Source organism: Eumetopias jubatus, unplaced genomic scaffold, assembly GCF_037043125.1.
Source record: "Eumetopias jubatus isolate StellerSeaLion01/CBP00866 unplaced genomic scaffold, mEumJub1_p1.0 scaffold_12, whole genome shotgun sequence".
Taxonomy (NCBI): Eukaryota; Metazoa; Chordata; class Mammalia; order Carnivora; family Otariidae; genus Eumetopias; species Eumetopias jubatus.
In genome coordinates, this window is record NW_028274818.1 from 59,882,089 (window position 1) to 59,907,646 (window position 25,558).

Below are 25,558 nucleotides of genomic sequence, written 5' to 3' on the forward strand. Positions count from 1 at the left end.
CAAATAGGCAAGATAGTAATGGTCCCCATTATTTAAGGACATAAGGATGAAAATTGTTAAAAGTCATAGGTTTTTACTGGGGACCCCTGAGAGAAAAAAGATGGAAGGGTAGCCTATGAAGCCAGATTTCAAAATGAAAGAGGACACAGAAACATGAAATTATAAAGCAATTATACATAAATTACGGTGTCTCTCAATGAGTCTACATGACTGAGAGGAGTATTTTTTAATGGAAAAATCTGTATGTGCTTTTAGGAGTAAAAGCTGATTATAATAATAAGAGAGATATTAAATGCTGGAAATAGGAAACAATGGAGTTGATATCTTCCTAAAGGAAATAGTTGTAAATAGGATAAAAACCATGCAGGTAAAGAACTTAGTCTTGATTGAGAGGTGCCGAAAATCCCCCTGCCTTTAGAAATGAAAGTGCAATGATATATAGAGAAAAAAATTAGAGTGGTGAAAAATTATGTAAATTAGTAAAGTGAGGTTGTCATGAGAGAGAATTCAGGACATAGTAAGAATAGAGATCAATTTAAAAACAAATCTGGAGTGTATATATAAGCTACAGGAGATGAGAGAAAAAGAACTGTCTTCACATTTTTGACCATAGTTACTGTCTGGTCCCTAGTTTTAGGGACTTCCTAGTAGCTTGATCTTAGGGATCAGCATGAATTTGGGACTTACATTGTCTTCTCAGAGCCCATCAGTGCCTGAAAATGTGTCATTTGTATTTCTAAGCTTCTCTTCCATGTTTTGTATGAGCTGATACTTGTTCTTGTGTTGAATTACCTTTTTCTAAGAGCAGTTGGCTGCTTTGACAACACAATTACCCTGAAGGTGGAAATACCACAGTTCTTAGTTTTAAGAGAAAAAAAATACCAGTTTGTCCTCTTACCATTCTGAATTCCTCTGACTTTCCATTGCCTGGAGCAAAGTCATTGGCATGGGAGTATTCTTTGTGCTTTTTAGAAGGGATGGAAGACCCCTCAAAGGCCTTTTAATGATGAACGAAGGGGATTTATTCTTCCTTATTGGGGTAATAAAATTTGTTACACTTCACATAAGTTCCAGTGGGGGTGGAGGAAGGAGGTAGAAGTGAAGAGGATGATTTGGATTCCAAAAACTGCAATTACTTGTGGAAGGTTTTAACTGAAAATAGATCTTTCTCTTGAGATTTTAGTTTGTTCTGGAGACTAATGTTACAAAATCCAACATTGCACAATAAAAAGGCAAAAGCAAGAGAAGATTTATGATGATGATCCTTGGCAGTTCATTTAAGCTGGTATGCTCTCTTGGCCTCGTATTTAATACTGAGATGCTTTATGTTCTTGACTCTGCCTATATGAACTAAATTAAGTCATAAATGTGCAATTCTTATTCTGTGTATAGACTGTCATTTAGCATGTGACCTTTTTGCTATACTCCAAAAGGACAATGGTATTAAGAGAAGAAAGAAGCAATGGTCATAGAGGCAACTGAGAGAAAGGCCCCCCAGGCCCACCTCAGATGGGGCCAGGTCTCAATTGCTGACTCACTGAAAGGCCGTTCTGATCATAGAATGTGCATAAGGAATGACCTCATCAGACCCTTCACTTCCCCCCACAAGTCCAAACCTAGCGGTGTCTCAAAATAACCTGAACTGCCACGTTGGCAATTGAGCCAGGGAGGGAGGACTTTGGTCCCAAAGCTTGTTGGCATTAGCATTAGAGAGAGAGGAAATTAATAAATGACCTGTTCCTGTCTGCACAGACCTTGGAGATGCAACAGAACATTAGAACAACAACTCAGACGTGAATTGTGGTATTAGCTTTACTGATAACTCCAGCTTTATTTGTAGTTGGAAGAAGGGGAAGTTGAATTAAATGGATTTATTATTTTCAGCAGACCTCTTTGCTTAGCTGGGGACTGTGATATGTCTGTTAACTAGATGCCAGGAAGATGTGTGCCTGCATGCATGCCTCTGTGTGTGTGTGTGTGTATGTGTGTGTATACATATACATGAAATACATGTCGTGGAATATGAAGTAGTCACATGAAATAGACTCAAGAATGAAGGATGAAATCCTTTACTGTTCATCTCTTACATGGTGCCAGGGTAAAAGGATGTTTTTCTCTCTACATAAATGAAGCAAGAGGACTTCTCTTGGCGGGGGTTACTGCAAACTTCCTCCTAAGCCAAGTGAGATCAACTGCACAGATGAGTAAGAAAGAATGGGTAACGTGGTCACCCCATTGGGCACTGGTCTACTGTCCTGGGAGACTGACATAATGATATTAGTTTTAGTTTATAAATGGGTCCTGTGTTGTCTCATAATTATGCAAGGGTATAGGAAAGAAAGGAATCATTCTCCTTCACTTCTCTGTACAAGGAACAGGTACCAGGTCTTTTCAAACTCTGTCAACATACCAGGAAGGCTGAAGAAGCAGCGGTGGGCAGTGATAATAGAACTATCACTTACAGATCTTACTGTGTTCCTGGCAATTCCATGAAGCATATTGCCTACTTGATCTCATTAATCCTCATAAGGATCTGATTAGGCAGGAGGCACCCCCATTCTCCTATTACAAATGAGGTGACAGAGCTTAGAGAAGTTAATTAAGTCAGCAAAGGTCCACTTTGGGTGGAGTCAGAACTAAATCTTGGTCCTTCCAATTCAAAACCCTTGTTTTTTAATGTCAGGCCTAACAGATTTTTTTCTACTACTGAGTTTCTAAAAATCAGGGGTTATTCCCCCAGAACTATCTACACCAGTTGTTGAGCAGAGAATCTTTAGTAAATCAAGTATTTACTAAACAACTCCTATGTGCTAGACATTGTTCAGATGCTAGGGATAAAGCAGTGAACATAAAAGACAAAAATCCCTCATAGAGGATAAATTCTAGAGAGGGAAGACCAACAGTAAACAAGTAGACAAATTATCTCCTATCTCTGATGACAGTGAGTACCTTAGGGAAAACTAAAGCAGGAATATTAGAGGAGTCCAGCTTTGCAATCTTTCTGTGGCTTTTCATGTACGATCTCACTTGAGGAGGTAAGGATTGAGCAAAGATCTCAAAGAGGTGAGAGGCAGCCATGTGGATTTTGGGTGAAGAGCATTATAGGCAGATGAGAAAATGCAGAAATGAATGCCAGGGCCTGTGAGTCCAGATTGCTGGGAGCAAGAAGCCAGTGGGTAAAGATGCAGTGGTACTAGTATGTTAACTGGGGTGGAAAGTCTCTTTGACATCGGAAGTAAAGATACTGATGACTCTGAAAATCAACCCCCCCCCCTTTTTTTTTTAATTTTTAGAGAGAGAGAGATCAAGAGCACTTGCATGCATGCGTCATGGAGTCTGGGGAGGAGCAGAGCAATACATATAGAGAGAGAATCTTAAGCAGGCTCCACGGCCAGCAGGGAGCCCTCTACAGGGCTCAATCTCACGACCCTGAGATCACGACCTGAGTCAAAATCAAGAGGTGGACGCTTAACTGACTGAGCCACCCAGGCGCCCTGAAAATCAACCCATCTTTAGATTACTCATCCCGGATTGCTCTTGTGGATGCATCCTTTTTTCTATAACCGGGATTATTTCTGGGAGCACCCAGCCTTTTTTCTATAACCGGAATTATTTCCGGGAGCACCCAGCCACATACCAAAAAGTCCTCTCTTGTGTTGTTTTAGACATGCTTTCAGGTTGTTGAAGAATAATTATTTGAACATTTTCTAAACATTATCTCAGAAGAGTTTACCCTTCAAAGCATATATTTGATAACAGAGCAGCTGTTCAGAGGGTGATCTAAGTCTGAGAGCACCAGTAAATGTCTGGGAGCCACCAAACCTGAGGCATAGCACGGCTAATTGCTTTGTCCAATAGCTTGACTTGTTTATTTGTTAACCTGATAGAAATATTCTTCAAGGAAGTAATTGAATCGAGATTGTATTCTTCTTTAATATCTTTGCCTTGCCATTTGTGATATCTGGCACATAGTTACTACCTAACTCACTGATGAATTAAATGAAAGCAATAGTGCCCTTTTCTCAGACTTCTACAGAGTAGGTGCTGCCAAAACTGTTGGGCTTAAAGGCAGGGTTTTATCTAGTGCTTGGCTAGGGGTAAATCCTGTTCTTAGATGGGAAATAACTGATAGCAAGGACAGACAATATATTAGTTTTAAAGATTTCATTTGCTTCTCCATATAGATCATAACCTGTGGCAAGAAAATACTCTTTTAGGATAGTTACTAGCACCTTTTAGTTGTAATAAGAACCAAGTTTTGAGTCATTCTTTAGGCACACAGTTCCCAGAAAGAGAACTGCCTTAAAAACAGATGAGGAGTTTAAAAGAATATAATTCTCATTTTGTGGTATGGCCCCTCTTCAAATAAGGAAATCAAAGCTGTCTGTTTTGATTATCTGTGGAACATAACTCACAGTCAAAAACAATATCCAGTAGAGGTCTTTCAAGCAATGTTCTAGCCTTTTAAAAATATTTCTAGAATGCCATTTTAAAAGATGCTTATAGCTATTACTTCTTTGTATTAGCCTTGTGTGTGTGCATTTGTAATTAAAAATTCTTCAGGGGCGCCTGGGTGGCTCAGTCAGTTGAGCATCTGCCTTTGGCTCAGGTCATGATCCCAGGGTCCTGGAATCGAGTCCTGCATCAGGCTCCTTGCTCAGCGGGGAGGCTGCTTCTCCCGCTCCCTCTGCCGGCCGCTCCCCTTGCTTGAGCTCTCTTTCTGTCAAATAAATTTAAAAAAGATCTTTGAGGGCGCCTGGGTGGCTCAGTCGGTTGAGCGACTGCCTTCGGCTCAGGTCATGATCCTGGAGTCCCGGGATCGAGTCCCGCGTCGGGCTCCCTGCTCAGCAGGGAGTCTGCTTCTCCCTCTGACCCTCTTCCCTCTCGTGCTCTCTGTCGCTCATTCTCTCTCTCAAATAAATAAATAAAATCTTAAAAAAAAAATAAAAAAAAAATAGAAAAGATCTTTGAAAGAAAATTCGTCATTATGGAAAAGTTAAGACATGTGCAAAGGTAAAGAACGTACAGTGGTCTACCATGTAGCCATCCCCCAACTGCAACAATCACCAATCTGGTTCCCTCTAAACCCCTACCAACTTACCCCTCCCATAGTATTTCTGAAGCAAATCCCCAACGGATGTAATTTCATCCATGTACATTTTGGTATGTATCTCTGAAAGATCCCCTTTAAAGAACACAACCACTTTTACCCCTAAAACTAAGAAGAATCCCTAATGTTACAAAATACCCAGTCTCTTTTCAAAAGTCTAATCAGCTCATGTATAGTATAAATGGTTTTAATTTGTTACAGTATGTTTGAAACGGGATATAAAGCAATCCCAGCCCTTATAATTAGGTAATATCTTTTAAGTCTGTTTAAGAGTTTCTCTTCCAACACTTCTTTTCCCCTTTAAGTTTATTTATTGAGGAAACTAGATCATTTTTTCTTGTCTTAGTTCTCACTTTTATAACAAAATACCCTATATTGGGGGGCTTAAACAATACACATTTATTTCTCACAGTTCTGGAGCCTGGAATGTCCCAGATCAGGGTGCCAGCAGATTTGGTATCTGGTGAGGGTCCTCCTCCTGGCTTGCAGACAGCAGTCACCTTGTTGTGTTCTCATATGTCAGGGACGGGTAGGAGAAGCGCTGGTTCTTCTTCTTCTCTTAAGAGCACTAATCTCATCATTGCAGTTATACTCTCAATCTAAACCTCATCTAAACCTAATTATCCCCAAAAGGTCCCATCTCCAAATACCATTACATTGAGGATTAGGTCTTCAGCATATGAAATTTTTGGACACAAACATTCAGTCCATAGCAGTCCTTTGCTGTTTCTCCAAAGTCTGGATTTTCCTGATTTTATCCTATTAATGCAGGTAAACATGATCCTCTGTCCTATATTTCTTGCAGGGTAGTAAATAGCTCTAGAGGCTTAGTTTCAGGTGTGAGTATTTTGGCAGAATTATTTTGTAAGTTGTGGTATGTTCTACCAAGTGGAAGTATATCATATTTGGTTGTCTTTTTTGGTGATATTACCAGTCTTTGACAATCAGTGTCTAGATGCATTAATTTATAAGGAATTGTAAAATGGTGACAGTTTTGTCATTTTTCTCAGTTATAAAAGAAAAACATTTCCTCGCTTGGCATAGAGCTATTCAGTGGAATGGTTCATATAGGAAATGAATGGTCTTTTTTCCTTAGTTTTCCAGTTTTCAAAATAATGAGGTGGTTATCTAGCATCTTCCAACATTAAGTAAATATATTTTTTTAAAGTTTTAAGCATTATGATGAGCTCATTGAAGCAAACATATTTTTAGGTATTTCAGTCCTTTGCAGTTATTATTCTTACTAATACAAAATGTTCCATCTTTAAGTTCACTTCTGAGTTATTTTTGATAGGACCTTCCTTACTATCTTCTTTGATAGGATGTTCCAGGTTCATTTTCTACATTTTTTCCCCCCTGTCCTGGATTGAGCTATTTCTTCAAGCAGCACTGGGATCAATATTTAGAATGGTCTTTGGAGATCACAAACCTGGGTTCTACTTTTATTGCTATTGAATTAGTACTGTGACTAGACTTGTTAGTAGACAGAGCTAGAATTAAAGCACATTGTTAGTTCATACTTCGAGTTCAAATTCAAGGCAGAATTCTTAACTGTAGGGCCCACCATCCTGTATCCTTTCCCATGTTGAGAAACCTGAGCTGCCAATCCTTACATCAGAGTCTCTTCTGTCATCTTGACTTTCTGAATCTCATTTTCTAGTAGATTCTTCAATAATTGGACATTAGGACAATATTTCTTCAATTTGTTCATAATGAAAGCAGTTCTCCTGTGCCTTTTATATTCGAAAGTCAGTTTGCTTAGATATAAAATATTTGGTTCACTCTTTCTGTCTTTAGTATCTTAAATATGTTATTCCACTGTCTTCTGACATAGCATATTATCTAAATATATGATGATAGTAAGGGTTTTTTTCCTTTGTAAGGAATGGGTTTTTTTGCATGATGACCAAAGGATCTTTTTTCCTTATCTTTTAACTATAGTAGTTTTACTAGAATATGTCTCAGGGTTGATTATTGGCATGCCATTTTAACATGCAGCTTCAAATATTTTTATTTATTTCAAAAAAATGTTCCTGAATCACATTTTTAAAAATATGTGTTCTCTTCCATTGCTTTGGTTATCTTTTGGGGCTTTTATAACACACCTGGGGTAATGTCTTATCTTCTATATTTGTAACTTTACTTTCTTCACTTCTCTTTAAGTTTTTTCTTTCATTTTATCTTCTATTTCTATTAATAAATGATACATTGTTCTTGGTAACTCTTGTGAGTTTCCAGTTCAGACTTCATGTGTGAAATATTTTAAATTTCATGGTTCTTTACTAAATTCTACCACCTCATTTCTGAGTTTTTCTACTCTGAATTGTGTTTATTATAGCCTCTGTCATTTTATTAATTTCTTCTAGCTTGTCTTAAAATATTAGCCAACAGTTTTCTTCTGTTTATAGGCCTGTTTCTGGCATGTTCTCATTGGTCTGTAGAGCCATTATTTTATCCCTGCTTTCTTTTTTCTTTTAATAACTACTAAACATAGGACTTAATCACAATCTCCTTTCAGTTCCTTCTTTCTCACTCTCCTTCCATCTCTTTTTTGTTTGTTTTTCTTACTATCATTCTTTCTTTGTTAATCGAGGCATAATTTATACAATAAAACAAGTTTAATGAGTAACTACCACTCAAACATGATTCAAAACAGCTCTGTTGTCTCAATCTGTTTACCCCACACCTCTCTGAAGAGACGATCATTATTTTGATTTCTATCAACATAGATTAATTTTGTATATACTTGGAGTTCATGTAAATGGAATTGTATGGCATGCATAATTTTGAGTATGATGTTAGCTATAGGCTTTTCACAGATGTCATTTATCTAATTGTGTAAGTTTACTTCTGTTCCTATCTTACAAAGAATTTTTCCTTTTTTTATAATAATGAATTCGTGTTGAATTTTTTCAAATTTTTTTCTTCATTTATTGAAATAATAATATGGCTTTTCTTCTTTACTCCAGTCATGTGACAGGTTACACTGATTGCTTTTCAGATGATAAAACAACTTTGTATTGGCATAAACTCCAGGTGTATATGATGTAATATCCATTTTTGAAATTGCTGCATTCAATTTGTTAATATTTTATGAAGGTTTTTCTACTTATGTTCACAAGGGATATTGGTCTATAAACCTTTCTATTTTTCTTTCATATGTTTTTATTTTTTGGTATCAACATTAGAGTAATGCCGGCCTCATAAAATGAGTTGAGAATGTGCTCTCACTCTGTGTTTTCTGAAAGAGTTAGTGTTAAATTGGCATTATGTCTCCATTAAATGTTTGTAAATGCACCTGGGAAACAATTTGGACTACAAGTATTTGCAAAGGGGTATTTTTGATTACAAGTTTATAAAAAATTAATTTCTTATTTATTGAAATTAGTTTCAGTTATTGAAATAACTGAAAGAAAGTACTTTCAATTTTTTTAATATATCTTGGAGTAAAAAACATTGATAATGTCTCATATTATACTTTTAAGGCCTGTATGATCTATCATGATAACCCTACTTTCATCTACGGTATTGGGTAATTTGTATTTTCTCTTTTTTTCTTTATCAGCTATGGTAGGTGGTTATCAACTTTTTTAAACTTTTCAGTAAGCCAGTTTATGATCTTGCTAATTTTCTGTAAGGTTTGTTTTCCATTTCTTTGTTTTGTGTTCTTTGTATTATTTCCATTCTTCTGTTTAGTCAAGTTCAGTTTGCTCCTCTTTAGTTTCTTGAGTTAGATGCCTACATTATTCATTTTACACCTTTATTTTTTTAATTATAGGTATTTTAAAGTTCTAAATGTCTAAGCACTGCTTTATCTCCTCCCACATACATTGATATCTTATGTTTTCGCTTTTAGTCTGTTTGAAGCTTTACTGCTCTAGAGCTTTCTCTTTTGTTGCTTGTGCACAATGATAAAAAAGAAAAAAACAAAAATGACCTCATACCGCCTGCACATTTGGTTACTACTAACACTTCATATATTTAGACTGCTCCCAGCCTTTTCAGAACTTACCGCAGATCTTTTCTCCTCTTCCATGCGTTAGAGTGTATAAAACCCCGTCCAGTTTCAGCTGCGCTTCTCAGATATCCCTTACACAATTTTCAGGAGTGCCTTTTGTGATTCAGGGGCTCTCTGTTTTTAGGGAAGCCCCCCCTGTTGCTTTCCTCTGCCTCCTCCTGTGCATACAATATTACTACTTGGGTTTTGTGTTGTCATTGATTTGTCTCCCCTGTTTGCGTTTTGAGGTGTGTGGTGATACTGGACATGGTGTTTCTGCAGCTATTTTTCTATTAGCTTTGATTTTTAATATCTCAGTTGTTCTCTCTGTTTTTATGTGGGGATTCAGAGAGATTTCAAAACAATTCTGCTGGAGCTACCTTTTCAGAACTCTGGGGCCACCTTGATTGTGTTGCCGAGCAGTATATGTGTACTATTTCATGTTTGTAGTAAAAGAAGTGTACGGCTGATCTTTTCCAGAGAGGTCTACTTAGGAATCCTGATTACAGGGTCTTGATTATTTGGTGACCTCTGGATTTGCCTCTTACTATGATGGCTGCATTTTCTTTGTGTTAGAACTGCAGTTCTTTTCACTACTGGCTCCTAGTGTGTCAAGGTCATTTCAAGAGTCTCACAGAACAGCCAACAGTGAGGAAGGTCCCCGATAAAATGCCTGCCCTCTTTTGTGTTCCTGTGTTGCTGTTTGGTGGATGGGGCCCTCCTGGATTCCGACTTAGGGGAAAAAAAAAAAAAGGATAATTCAGAAAGAATGGAACCTATCCCTTCCACCCCCCCATGCAAATGGGTATCTTTCATTAGCTGAATGCCACCGAATACCAGACGGGATTGTATAACCAAAAATGCCTCTGGCATACAAGGTGCCGTGATAACTTGTAGAAATTATTACCTGTCATTTATTTGGTTATCTTTGAAAAGTGCTTATGCTTTATTCTAGGGAGTGGGGTGGTTGAATACAGTTGGGACAGCATTTGTGATCCTCAGATAATTCTTCACTCTCTGTGTCATACTTAGGAGACACATTCTTTCCCCATGGCCACTTCCAAAGAAATGGCTATATGCACAGCTCGTCATCATTGAAAATTGTGCTGTTCAGCAGTTTCACACATTGTCTTCACTTCACTTGTAGAATACTTGTATGTCTCACAAATTCACTAAGTTTTGCACAGAGAGCATTTTTTAGTGAAAAATGCTTGCTTCTTATAAAGTTAATACATATATTGCTGTTTTAGTTTATCACATGCAAGTACTTTTCATTGAATCTTTATGATAACCTTGAAAAGCAGACATATCCTCCACTTTATAGATGAAGAAACTGAAAAGCTCAAAACTGGAACTCAAAAGTCACTGCCTTCTTAAAGCTCTGTAGGCAATTTATGACAGAGCCAAGGGGAAATTATTCAATAATTAGAATAATTACCACCAGTATCAGAAACCTCTATGTATGCCAATAATTCAAAAATATCTGCAGGGAACAAGGTCACATGAATGATTTTTAATAAATCAGCCTCAATTGAATTAGTTACAGTTTAGAGAAAATTTTTAGTAAGTATATATTCATATTTCATAATATAGAATACACAGTATATGTAATGGAAAATAATATGCAATACAAAATAAATTTGTTTTGTGTTGAAGCATTTAACAAACACTTTGGAAGTTAGTTTTTTGGAATTCAATTGTTTATGATTTTAAATCCTATATTCTCTCCTTTCAACCATGCTGTCTCATGATAGAACTTTCAAAATGTTGTAAGTGGCTAAAGAGATGAACCAATTATTACAACTTAGATATGTCTGCCCAAACAAACTGGCTTGGTCTGTAATGATCATTTATGAAGCATAAATACCAGGAAATGATGGAAAAGAATGAATGGGTAGTCAAGGATTTGAGACCTGATTTCTGCCATACAGGTCATAAATTGTCTTTAGGCTTATAAGGAGAATGACCGGTTTTCTCAGGAGGTAAGTATGTGTATGCTTTATCAGTTTTAATAAAATATGACCTAGATATGTCTTAGACAATTCATGCTCCCTGACATCTACTCTCCTGGCAGTCCTCACCCCATCAACACTTTCTGCGGATGCATTCTGATGTCCTTACGATAGCTCAGGGCAGCCAGATTCTCACATACCATATCCACTTAACAGCCTGACTCTCTCTCAGGATTGACTGACTTTACTGTGTCATTTTTCCTACTAGGCTAACTAGGGAGAAATACATAATTCTCGGGAGCTACACATTTGGTCAAATACGTGCTGTCATCTCTCCCCAGAATCTAAAAGATGGTCGTCCTGGGAATCTTACTGCTTAGAGACTACCATGAGGCGAGTTTAAAAACCAGAACAGACTAGCCCATTGGTCATAGTCAGGGTGGCTGTGAATTCTTTATTTTGTGTGTGATGCTCAGTCTCCTTTACCTTCTGAGCATGTTCACCCTACATATCTCATTTTATTAATGCTCATTTCAATGAGATATTGTTCATATATTTTTCAGGATAAGGATTTGAAATCAGCTATATGACAAACTGAATACATACACAGATGTGTGTTAATGTACGTATGTGTGACACATATTTTTAATCAAACAATGCAATATGGCAAAATCAAGTTGCCTTAGAAATTTTTACTTCAGAGTCAATCAAACTTGAGCTTTGTGTAGCAGCAAAAGTGCTGGCCCCCTGCCAGGGTGGGAAAAAAAGGGAAGGGGGGGCAAAGTTTATTGGAATGTCACTCCTTTTTGCAGCAACTCTGGCCATACGCTGACTAGCAGCCCAGGTGTCCTCACTATGACATTACCAGTTTTATTGGCCTAGGTCCTTTTCAGGGCATTTTTTATGGGAATGGAAGACTTTTGTTGAGTCATAAAGCTACCATTTACCAGTTGTATGTTCTTTGTCAACTAGGCCTTCTGAAACTCTCCTGAGCTTCATGTAGTTGTAGTATGAAGCAGCACCTTCTAAAGACTGACACGATCAGTCTACTGTCACAGGGCTGGCTGCCATATTGGTATCTACTCAGTGATGTTGCCATGATCTGATGAGCGACTTTGTCACCATGTCCTGGGACTCGCTTTTTTCTTTTTTCCTCAGCAATGTAGGAAACCAAACTGTATGTAAGCAATATGAAATACATAGAGAATACGTAGAAGTTTGGGGACAAATGGCTAATATTTCATTTCTTTAGAGTATAGAAAAAAGTTATAGACCTGCTACTTACAATATGTTCCAACTTAACTCAGGTTTATTTCCGAAATATGTCAGTCACTTAGGGATTAACTTTGAAAATGGAATTGGACCAAGGATAGTTATCAGTATATGGAGGATTCTTATCAGCTGCTACTGTCTGTATCCAAAACTCTAACATGAGACCATAAGCGACTACTGTTGATGCTTGAAGGTTTGAGTCTTCTTAGCAATAATAACTGTGTATAAATGAAATCACCGTTTGGATGGAGAAAGAATATCCCATACTGGAAAGTCATCATAGCTTTTATGCTCATGTGTGTGTGTGCTTTGACAGCTTTTTGGAGACCACAGCCTATTTCTTCATGAAACCAAAAATTGGAGAGAAGGAGGTGTCCCCAAATGTTTTCTTCAGTATCTGGCATGAATTCAGCTCTGACTTTAAAGACTTTTGGAAGAAAGAGAACAAACTCATTCTACAAGAAAGGTAGGTTTTTTTCATTTGCACAATGGCATTTTAAAACTGGTATTTTATTAGGTGTGACACCACTGGGGTTGCCAACTTTTATAGCCTGAATGAAAAATTAGATGGCCCTCAACCTGGGATATCAAGTCTAACAGGGTGCTGAGAACTGACAAAATTTGGAGTTTGAATAAGAAGGGTTGGCACAGAGGCTATGATGCCACAGAGAATAGCTGGGAAAATGGTTTGCCAGGACCACCGTCTGGTAAAACAACTTCTGTGATGAGGAAACTGCAAAAAAGCAGAGTATGTAAGTCGAGTGGAACAACCCGGCTGAGATGATAAACCTACACACCTCCAAAGGCCAATAGCAAAGACTATATAAAGGTAAGATAAATCACTTGTGTTTTGTCTTGTTTTTGCTCAATTCATGAGATATTGTCCAAATTTCACCATTTGTATTAAAGTTTCTGGCAGATGTCACCAAGAAACAGATGATCGATATTTTTTAAAAGATCTTTCAGGACTCTTGTAGAATTACACCACATTTCCTAAAGTAAATCTTTTTCAGGAATGAAGGGAAATTTTTTCTCTTAAGTATATGAAATTTGTCACTGATTATGAAATTCCATAGAGGCGTATTAAATATTAATTCAGGAGGAAAGCTAGCCCTCCCAGGACAGCAGCCCCAAATAGCTGGGTCTACTGGGAGAATGAAAAAGAAACACTATCAGCACTATAAACCACATGCTAAAACTGAACCAATTAGTTTACTTTCCAACATCCTTGCACTAACAGTGACTTTGCTTTAGCTCTTTAGAACACTTGCCTCCAAAGGGACTTTGTTTGTCATACCACAGATTTCCACAGTTTCTGCTTATTGTCTTCCTTACGTACAAAACCATGATTATCCACCTAGTTTTCATTTGTAACTAGATTCTGATAGGATACATCCTTAATTCAGTTGAAATTAATTGCTGGCACTTTTGGAGCACATAGACTGTGCTATGAGTGCTAACTCATATAATTAATTAGTTAGATTCCATGGTGTTTTCAAAGTTTCTTCTGTATACCTCAATGAATAGTATATGGAAAAAGAGAGTGGTCTGAACAGAAGGGAAAATACTTTAAATATCCACTCTAAAGATAATGAGAGTATTCTACTCCAAAGTGCCTCATTATGGGTTAACCTAAAAGATGCAATTTTCGTCAAAAGTCTATGCAGGTGAGATAGGAGAGATAATTACTGAAATAGAAGCACACTTACATTGTCATTCATGTCCTTCAAACTTAACTGTATATTCCCTTTAAAAAAATTTTTTTTTACCGAGCAAGGGCTGTCAGTTTGGAAAATCGTGAAGAGGAACCTTTTTTCGACTTCAGCACATTACCTACAACGTCCCTTTATGTCCCTCACTGGTCCCCACAGGCCTTTTTCATCTCTAATCTCAACTTATTCCCCTTGAAAAGGGCCGACAACTCAGTCACACAAATGTACAAATCTGACAGATGAGTATTTCTTTTTCTTCTAAGATATTCGTTCATTCATTCATTCATTCATTCATTCATTTAATTGAGAGAGAGAGCAGGGGGAAGAGCAGAGGGAGAAGGATAAGCAGACTCCACCCTGAGCCCAGAGCCTGACACGGGGCTCGATCTCACCACCCTGAGATCATGACCTGAGCCGAAATCAAGAGTCAGATGCTCAACCGACTCGAGCCATCCAGGTTCCGCTGACAGATGAGTATTTCACCACGTACAGCCATTTGCTTGGTTGCAGGGGCTAGAGTCCTAAATGAGAGCGGAAGTGAGGAGAGACAGGCGTGAACAAGACAGAACTGCTGGTGCTGTAGTTTTGGAGTAACTGTTCTGATAGCACATCAGGGAAGTACGTAAATCACAGCAGAAGGCTGGCATGTTCCTGTGGCGGTTTCTTGGGAGGTCCTGGGACAAGAAGGTGGGTGGACACTTTTCTTGTAGTTTGCCTTTACTCTGTACATCTGTACATGTGCTGGTGAGATGTCATCACAGGGGAGCTGTTGAGACTGACTAATTCAGTTGCACAGCTCCCCAATGATACTCAGTCTCATCCAGCCTGTGCTCCATGAGTAGAGTTGTGTCCCTAGATAACACTTTGATACCAAGCCACTATTCCGTGATATTTTATGCATTTAACATGACCAAAACTAGCTTTTCTTCCCTGGGTATCTCATAAAATCAACTAGATGCTTCTTTTATACTTCATCCTGTGTTTGTCATGTTTTAGGACTATACTGTGGCTTTTTTGACTCAACCCTTGGTGATTCCGCTTTTTGACACAACCTTTGGTGACTTTGCTCACCCGTTGGTGGTGGTGGTGTGAATTCGCAGATTACAAGTGCTCTTCACTGCAGACTTCTCATCGCTCAGAATCATTTGCTTTTAACAAAGGGCTAAGGAGGACTGTGTGGCAGGTGAGCCAGTGCTTCTCTGCCCTTTAACGTCTGAAATTTGTTACACCTCCTGGCAGATAGGCTGCTTTGATAAGCAAGACCATCGGTCTGGCTCATTTGTAGAAAAACTTTGTCCCTTTCCTTAGTGTAGGACCAGTGACACCATTTCCAGGAAGCAGTGCAAAATGAAAATATGGGGCCCCTTGTTAAAAAATTATTAAACAATTTCAAGGCAGCAAGTACAGAGCCCTTCCAAAAGTGCACAAACAACACCCACAAGCCAGCCTTGCCCTAGTGTAAGCTTTGTATCATATTTTCTGTAGGTAAATGGAAGGGTATTTTAGGAATGCTTCGTACACTCAGACATTGATAGGAAGCGGAATGTGGTCAGTTAAATGTGTTAAACTTCTGGTACAATCTGTGATGATCTGAGGAGAACTTCACATAGCACCACAGATACCTAAAATGGGTATCTGCATCCCCAACCTGATTGTTCCTTCCTCTGTACCCTGTATTTATTATCTGCATATTTTGTTTAGTCAGTTTTATACTATGATGATGCCTCATAATGTGTCTGTTTTTATTTTATACCATAACTCTTTTGATATTTGCATTTTAGTCTTTATTTCCCAGTGAGATGTTTTGCGTCTTCATTTCTGATGTAGCTCTCACTGTCACTAAGCCACAGTGCCTTTTCATCCTTCTGGTCTCCATAAATATTTGCTGATTTGACTTGTTACATCACTGCATTTGACACAGACATGGGAATAAGAACTTCGCTTATGAAGTAATGAACATGCTTTCCTACATAGCTTAAGCTTATCATTGTAAGGAATAATAATAATAAAAAAATTACAAATACCTTAAGCAAAAAGAAAGGCATTATTTAGACAGTAAAAGCACAGAAGGGCAGGGATGGAACTTGCATGTGGATTGCCTGAATACAGAAATTCTAACTGCAGTCTGCGGGGGTTAGTCAGGTGCTTCCATGCTGTCTCTCACTGTCTGTCTTTCTAAATGTCCTCCTTTCTCCTCCACTTCCTCCTCCTTCCTCTTCTTCTCCCCCTCTCTCTTTCTCTCACTCTATTCTCATTCTCTCACTCTCTCCCCCTCTCATCTCCCTACCACCACTCTCCTCTGTGGTTTTGTCTCGTTTCCAAGTCAGGCTGTTCCTTTAAGGGTGGACCCATGGCCATTGGTCACAGCCATGGCTCCCATTCTCACAACCCAGTAGGAGAGAGCACTCTCCACCATCTAGAAACATTCCGAGGAAGAACTCTGGATGAGTTGTGCCCAGTTCTGGATCAGGCACTGGGGCCAGAGGTGTGGGGTACCACAGTTAGTTCAGCAGTTCACAAACCCAGTTGTGCAGCCAGAAAGGAGGGCAGCCATAATTGGCAGTCCCCTTCGTAGCAGTCACTGGAGATAGGGAAAAAATTTCCAACAAAAGTAAATAATAATATTACTACCCCAAATTTATTAAGCCTTTAAAAATAACCTGCGTAATTAGCAGAATGTCTTAGCATGGTAGTAAAAACCTGAACGATGGTTTCATGATGTTCCCTGGTCTAATTTGGAATTCACAGATTGACTATCTTTAAGGTTGCAAATCCTGTAAAAGTATTTCTTATCCCATCATTTCTATTTGGTTCTGATTATAAAGTCACGGTAACTTTGTGTTTTCTGGCTTTGTCCTGATGACTCCTATGATTGAGTACATATATTTCTTGAATTGGTGAATTCCTACACATCCGTGAAAGGAATTAAAAAGGTCTGCTCTCTTTCTCATTGATGTGGTTTGGAAAACATGAGGATTTTTGAGTTAGCTCTTCCATTTACCAGCCTAGTCATAGAAAGTCATAGTTTTCTAAACTGCAAAATGGAGATAGTAATACCTCTCTTGCAGCGTTATTGTGTAGACTAAATGAGATAATATATTTAGAGTATATAACAGTGTCTACATGCCACATGCTCAATGGCTCTTCATCCCTCATTTAATATAAATGATATCCTGATCATGTTACCTACAAATGTAACATATCGATAAGGCATTCTAAACTGCAAAATGGAGATAGTAATACCTCTCTTGCAGCGTTACTGTGTAGACTAAATGAGATAATATATTTAGAGTATATAACAGTGTCTACATGCCAAATGCTCAATGGCTCTTCATCCCTCATTTAATATAAATGATATCCTGTTCATGCTACCTACAAATGTAACATATCGATAAGGCATGTTAAACATCTTAACATATTCAGTGGATACAAGGCATTTCTGCGACTCAATTACTTTGTGGGTAGGTAAGATGTCTTGATTATGAAGCCAAGGGCAAACTTTTGTTTGAGAAGTTTCACACGGTCCATCCCTCTATTATTTACATAATGACATACAAAGGAATTCCCGTTTTGATGCTTTAAACAACTGACCCATTGGTTTTGTCATGAGTCAGAAAAAGTGTTTTTTCATGTACTTGCAACTAGGCATACACAATTGTTAATAAGAAACCTTTCTCAAAAAAGAAATCTAGACTTGTTATCACTGAGCAACACAAAACATATGAAAAATCGTTTAAAAAAATGAGCTTGGCTATATCCAGAAGATGGGGGCATAAACCAACATTTAGTCTGCCAAACATCTCCCCAAAGGGCTCGCAGAGCACCAGTGTTAATACGTTGGGAAGTGGGCAGTCCTCAGCTCTTTTATTTTCAGGAAGACAGTAGGAGCATCAGTATCACCTAGCCACCAATGAACACTGTGGAGCTTGGACAATAAGAGCTATATTAATTAGGGGAAAGAAGTATGGATTGATTGGGAATGCATGTGCTTTTTGACCCTGGTGGGCCTGTGGTCCTGGGAGAAGACAGGGGGGCCCAAAACAACTCCACTTCTTACTTTTGCTCTGTTGTAAGCAGACTTCAGTTTTTCAGCAGTCTTCAGCTGTATGATTATGTGAGGTTATTTGTAACTATTCTCACCTTCCATATGGAATTTTTACTATGCACAGGAGACATTCAAGCCTACTTGGTGAAGGTCCTGTCTTCGTTGAGCTAACAGCCTAGCCCAAGTATGGTGTTATATGCAATGGGAGAGCCCTGGGGCAGGAGTGAAAGATTAATTCTGTCCGGAGGACCTTTGACGAGGAGATTGGAGTTGGGAGTAGGATTTTCGCAGGCGGTCCAGGGAGGTAAGGGCATTCTAGGCAAGATGATGTGGCTCTGGCAACCTCATAGTGCACAGTGTGGCCTATCAGAATTTTATTTTTAGTTGACTTAAGACATTTTAATTTAATAAATCAGTTGTGACATTAGTAAGAGTTATGTTTAAAGTGTTGTCTAACTTAATTTACTGGTTTATTTTATTTTGAGACAGGTAGTCTTTGATGACCCAGGAGAAAGGATAACTACTCCTCTAATTGCGCAAGCATGTGGCAATCAAGTCTAGTTTCTGCCCAGCTGAAATCTGCAATTAGGGGAAAAGGATTTGAATGCTTGGCTTTAGAAGATTATGCATTAAATTGGAAAGCACATCATGCCATGTTAACATTCCTGTTTCCATAATTTATATTTGAGTGAGCTGTATGTTCAGATTTAAGTAGGATGTTATTAGGGTAGAAGGAAGTGACCATTTTCAAAGGGATTGAAAATAAATCTAAAAAATGGAGATAAAGAAGGAAGCTTTATTGTTCTGTAATAATGTATTTGTTGGATACCTAGATGAAATTGCCTCTTGGACTGCATTGTTGCATTGCAGCATTAAATGAATTTAGCCAACCATTTACCCCTTTAATTGAGGCATCAATGTCTAGAGAAACAACACATAAAGAAATTCTCTTCCTACTTCTGATTTTCTATAGCAGAAGCTTTGGCACAACAAATGACTGTGGCGAATGGAACCTGAGAATGTGTAGGGAATGTGATCTGCATTCACCAAAGGAGTAATTAATATGCATTAAGACATAATAGATAATTCATTTATTTATTAATTTATTCAAAATTACTTATGTCCTACTGTTGTGCTGGCCATATTTTCGGGCCATACGGTTATTACCCTTTAGTGAGAGAAGTAGACAATAAAAAAATAAACACAATTTTAAATTATAGGTTGAAATTAGTACTGTGAGGAAAATAGTGAACGATTTTTGCAAAGCAAAAAACAGAAGAGTTTCACTTAGAAAGCATGGTCAGAGGAGGCCTTTCTGAAGAAGCAACATTTATGCTGACACTTAAAGAATTTGAAGGAGCAGCTATGTTAAGGGGCAACATATATGTGAGTCTGCCAGGCAGAGATGTAGGAAGTTCAAGACAATGTGGCAGAAAAGATGGGGTGCACTCCAAGAAAGATGAAGGTGTTGAGATGAATATGATGAAATAGACAGGGGCCTGATCATTCAGGCTCTTGTAGATCATAGTAAGAGATTGACTTCTTTGCACATGCAATTGAAAAATCATCAAAGGGATTTTTAAAAAGGGAATAACTTGATGTGATTTATGTAATGAAAAGATTGTTGACTCAAATGGGTAGTAGATTGGAAATGGTATTGAGAAACAATTTAGGAAGTTAGCATAGTGGCCCAGGTGAAAGATTTGATGCTGTGGACCAGGGGGAAGGCAACAGAGATGACAGGAAGTGGAGGTGTTGAATATATACTTTGGAGGTATACCTATACAAACTTGCTATTTGCATGTTGCAGCCTGTACCAGTTGTAGAGGATCAGAAAATGCTACATCTCACCTCAGATACTGACAAGCTCCTGTCACCTCAGATACTGACAAGCTCCTGTTAGCCAGGATGTTAGAGATCAAGAATGCAAACTTTCCCTTTCTCTCCTAAAATGATGTACAAAGCCAAGGTTGGGGAAAGCTGTGAATCCTTGGCTATCAGGAAATTCACTTTCCAGAACTTAGTTCTCCAAGAATGATGTAAAATCATAAGGTGAACATTAGATGGAAAAGATCTTTGCATTTTTCTTGATCTTGCCATGTTCCAAGACATGTTTTTTAAATCTTGGAAAATCCTTTCTCAAAAGCCTCATGTTCAAAAATGGAAGAAACTCACCCTCAGGGTTTCTGGTTCCAACTCCCCATCAGAGAATCAGGACCAAGAGCCAAGAAAGTAGCTTGTCCAAAGATATTTTTTGCTTTGAAAAGGATTTAGACATTGTGGTACCTTCCAGTAGATTTGTAGAGGCTTGTAAAGTTATCTGAGCAGTTACTAGGTTCTCTTAAGCATTTGCTAAAAATGTTTTTTGATGTCTTAGCAAAGTTTGTATAAAACTATTTTGGATCAAAATAAACTTCATGGAATAGATATTTTAAATTACCTATTAAAAAACATCACAAAGCTTATATGGGCTGAAATACAAGCTGTTCCTTTACAAGAAAGATAGTATTTTGAACGGGTCACTTTAAGTTTCGTTAGGATATTCTCAAACAACGTGATGATTATAATCTGCTAGAGGAGGAGGTCTAGATCTGTTAGATTTGAATAATGTCAAATTAACCAATTCTTAGGTTTGTGTAGGCTTCTGCTAGAACCTGGATTTTTAAGATAGTGAAAAATTTAAGAAGTCAGAGGCTCCCCAGAGTTCATTCCCACTGTGATAGTCTCCATGCTAACTCTGACCTCTTCGAGCAAAGGAATTCCACCTGCTCAGCCTCAGGATTCCACTCTCAGACACCACCCCTATTCCCATTAGTGGGAGTGAAGCTTTAGAGAAATGAGAAATGCTTCTTAAAAGTTTGGAATTCTAAAGTAAATAATGGATAATCAGAACCTAGTCATGAGAAGTAAAGATGGAAGAGATCGTCTCTACAACAGATTTGAAGCTGATGGCAAAGTTTAGACCAAGACATGTCGGGAATTATTATATTTGACAAATAACAATTAACTTACTTGGTTTTGCTGCTGAAGTCTGGTTAAGATTTAGAAGCAATTGTGGTAAGGCATCAAACTCAATTTTAAAAGGAATCATTTGTGAAAGCATGTGCTGAGTGTGTATGTATGTGTACTGGAGGGGGACGGGGTATGTGTGGAGGGAACCAAGAATGGAGATCAGTACTGAAGAAATTTAAAAATATGTATTTTAATATAGGACATACAGAAGAAATTAGGTAATATTGCTGTGTCTTTGTGGGGAGGAAATGGAGAATGGTCTTAAGAAAGTAAGCAGAATGGCCAATAAACATCTGAAAAGATGCTCTGCATGATGAACGATCATGGAAATGTAAATCAAAACCACAAAGAGACATGCACACTAGGATGGCTTTAGAAGAAAAACCAGATAATATAACAAGTGTTGGAGGAGATGAGGAGAACTTGTGAAACTGTCACACTGCTGGTGGGAATGTGGAATAGTGCAACCACTTTGGAAAACAGGTATCTCCTCCCAAGGTTAAACCTAGAGTTACCATGGGACCCAGGAACTCCTTCCTAGCTTTATACCGAAGAGAAGTAAAAGTGTGGACCCACACAAACACTTGTACACATGTGGTCATGGCAGCACTATTAATAATATCCAAAAGATGGAAACAACTCAAATATCCATCAGCTGAGTGGATAAGTAAAAGGTGAATATTACAACGGGATATTATTTGACAGTTAAAAGAAATGAAGCGCTGATATATGCTGTACCATGGATGAACCTTGAAAATATTATGCTAAGTGAAAGAAGACAGTCACAAAAGGCTATATATTGTATGATTTGATTTATAGGAAATGTCTAGAATTGGCAAATATATAGGATCTGAAAGTAGATTAGCTGTGTCTGGGGTTGAGGGGAGAGGTATGGGGAAGGATGGCTAGTGAAGTTTCTTTTGGGGGTTATGAAATGTTCTACACAACCCTGTGAATATACTAAAAGAAACATTGAATTGTCCACTTTAAATGGGCAAATTTTATAGTACGTTAATGATATCTCAATAAAGCTTTTTTTTTTTTTTTAAGTAAGGAGATTTCTCACATCAGAGTTCTAAGCATAAACGCAGACCACAGTTGGACATGCTGACCGCCTGTGATGATCTGTTTAGATGGCTGATGGTTTTGAAGTCCTATATTGGTTCTTGTGTCTTCCTTCTTGGCACACTCTCAGGCTTTCCCCTGTGCCCTTAGAGTTTCGTATGTACTCATGAAGGGCAAATCTATTAAGTACTCACATGAATATTAGCTAGATCAAAAGTTGAGAAATAAATCTGCTGGCAGGGCGCCTGGGTGGCTCAGTCAGTTAAGCATCTGCCTTCGGCTCAGGTCATGATCTCAGGGTCCTGGGATCGAGCCTCACATTAGGATCCCTGCTCAGCGGGGAGCCTGCTTCTCTCCCACTTCCTGCTGCTCCCCCTGCTTGTGCTCTCTTTCTCTCTGTCAGTAAATAAATAAAATCTTAAAAAAAAAAAAAGAAATGTCCCCCTCTTAAAAAAAATAAATAAATCTGCTGGCAAAAACTATAAAAAAAGAAATTGCATAGCTCATTCCAAAATCAAAAAGTCCGCATCAAACATGAAAAAGTGCTCAACATTGCTCGGCATCAGGGAAATCCAAACCAAAACCTCAATGAGATACCACCTCATGCCAGTCAGAATGGCTAAAATTAACAAATCAGGAAACGACAGATGTTGGCAGGGATGTGGAGAAAGGGGAACCCTCCTACACTGTTGGTGGGAATGCAAGCTGGTGCAGCCACTCTGGAAAACAGTGTGGAGTTCCTCAAAAAGTTGAAAAGAGAGCTACCCTATGACCCAGCAATTGCACTACTGGGTATTTACCCCAAAGATACAAATGTAGTGATCCGAAAGGGTACTTGCACCCCGATCTTTATAGCAGCAATGTCCACAATAGCCAAACTGTGGAAAGATTCAAGATGTCCTTCGACAGATGAATGGATAAAGAAGATGTGGGGTGTGTGTGTGTGTGTGTGTGTGTGTGTGTGTGTGTGTGTGTGTATTGGAATATTATGCAGCCATCAAAAGGAATGAAATCTTGCCATTTGCAATGACATGGATGGAACTGGAGGGTGTTAATGCTGAGTGAAATAAGTCAATCAGAGAAAGACATGTATCATATGATCTCACTGATATGAGGAATTCTTAATCTCAGGACACAAACTGAGGGTTGCTGGAGTGGTGGGGGGTGGGAGGGATGGGGTGGCTGGGTGATAGACATTGGGGAGGGATATGTGCTATGGTGAGTGCCGTGAATTGTGTAAGACTGTTGAATCACAGACCTATACCTCTGAAACAAATAATACATTATATGTTAAAAAAAAAAAGATATGAAGGGGGGAGTCGGAGGGGGAGACGAACCATGAGAGACTGTGGACTCTGAGAAACAAACAGGGTTCTAGAGGGGAGGGGGGGAGGGGGATGGGTTAGCCTGGTGATGGGTATTAAAGAGGGTATGTATTGAATGGAGCGCTGGGTGTTATACGCAAACAATGAATCATGGAACACTACATCAAAAACTAATGATATAATGAATGGTGATTAATATAACATAATAAAATTAAAAAAAAAGTCCCCATCAATTTAGATGATTAGTAATTTATAATAGCTTGACTCTATAGTGATGAAATTAGCCAGTGCTTTCTCTGTGTAAACCCATTTCAGGAAATCACAAGTCATGTTAAAAATACACACAACATAATAGATATGTGTGTATGTATTTTGAAATTATTCATCTATTGCAAATAAACATTTTTTTTTTCAAATCTTATCTCCATAGGAGGAGATTGTCAGTTTTCTTAACCTATATTTCTGAATGAAGACGTGATAATAGTGGATAAAATAAATTGTTAAAATAAAAGGGAAAGAAATTTGTCTGCATTTGCTATGGGGTAAAGCCTTTCCCTTCTGTCTAGTCAACACTTCATCTTCTCACTGTAATGTCTCCAGCCCTTCCCTGGCCTTTTGGGTGCTCATTCAGGACCCCACTCCACAGGCCTTCTGGCCAACGTGCTGCTCAGGGTTTTTGCTTCTGCTTGTCATAAACAGTTGGGCTTAGCAGTTTCAGCCAATGGGCAGCTGCTAGGTCATGAGTGGAATTTTGAGCCAGTGGAAAGAAGACACTTTTTTGAGACAGACAATAATAGGAACAGACCCTTTATGTGGTGCATCCTAGCCAGTGGGCACTCAGTGAAGACTAACCATGTTGATGCTGAAGAACTAACAATGTGGTCTTGGAGATTGGCATTTCCAATCAATTCAAGTGTCTATCAGTTGAACAACCATCATGGCAAATTGATATCACATAAGCCTGGGTTCTTTGGTTTATGTAGAAAGTTATTGTTTACAATTTGTTCCTTCTCAAAAGAACCTTCAAATCAGTGTCATCATCATCATCATCAAGTTATTATATATACATAATATTTTATGCATATTATAATTTCATGTCCAATTCAAATTCTAATGCTCTTAGAGTTTTAGGAGCTATGATTTTGCAATTTTTAAGACTAATAATGTTGCAGAACCAAAAAAAAGAAAATTGCATCATATAATTCCTAAAATGGTAAAATTTTTGCAATTCAGGTTTTCTAATTATAATATTATCAATATATAGCTACACGGAGGTTTGTCTGCTCACTCCTTTTGAATGTTGTGTTACGTGACACCTATGAGCATTTATTTTATTTTATTTTATTATTTTACTTCATTCCATTTGGATTTATTTTGCTTTTGTCTCCCGAGTAAGAACTATAATAAAATACTTAGGATCCTTGATGCCTTGGATGTCTTTCTAAGTTTGAAAACTTTATTTAATCAACTTCATCTGTCATTTTATCTTGTGGAATAATGTTAAACATTCTCTGAATAATCCATCGGCTTTGTCTCCATCCTCTCCCACGCAGCCCTGGCCATGTTCCACCTCCAGTTGATTATCAAGGTTGCCCTTTCCTTTAGGAATAACAGTTAGACTGGCACCCATGTGTCACACTCTATATCTAGATGAAAGAAAGTGTTCCTGCCCAACATGTCTCCACAGCTCATTGATCTCTCTCTGGAGAAAGGCTGGTATGTGTCCTTACAGATTCCTTCTCTGAATGATTTAAAACTTGATGCTGAGCTATATAAAGTCCTGTTTGGATAGCTGTGCCTTACAGAATGAGGGTCATGCCACTTCTGCATTTACAGAAAGGGCACACAGTCCTCTCCTACCATGAGCTGCACCCCTCATTGCATTGTGCAGAATTAGCTGATGGTTGCACTTGGCAAAGTGAAAACTCAGGCTCAGAGGAGAATCAGAATATCCCGTGCACAGTCAGGAAGTAGGCCTACCCTGTCCTTTGGAGACTTAGGCAGATTCAAGCTTGCTGGCTTTTTATAAGGAAATCGTAATTTTCAGAAAGTAGCAGTCTCAATGAGG

General features: G+C 38.3%; 1 protein-coding gene across 1 annotated transcript in view; it reads left to right on the forward strand.

The window, feature by feature from the left end:
• Positions 1-25,558, forward strand: part of FMN2 (formin 2) — a 370,643-nt gene that overhangs the window by 326,835 nt on the left and 18,250 nt on the right. The window contains exon 13 of the mRNA XM_028111462.2: positions 12,648-12,797. Within this exon, the coding sequence (XP_027967263.1) occupies positions 12,648-12,797 (150 nt within the window). The remainder of the gene's footprint in view (positions 1-12,647; positions 12,798-25,558) is intronic.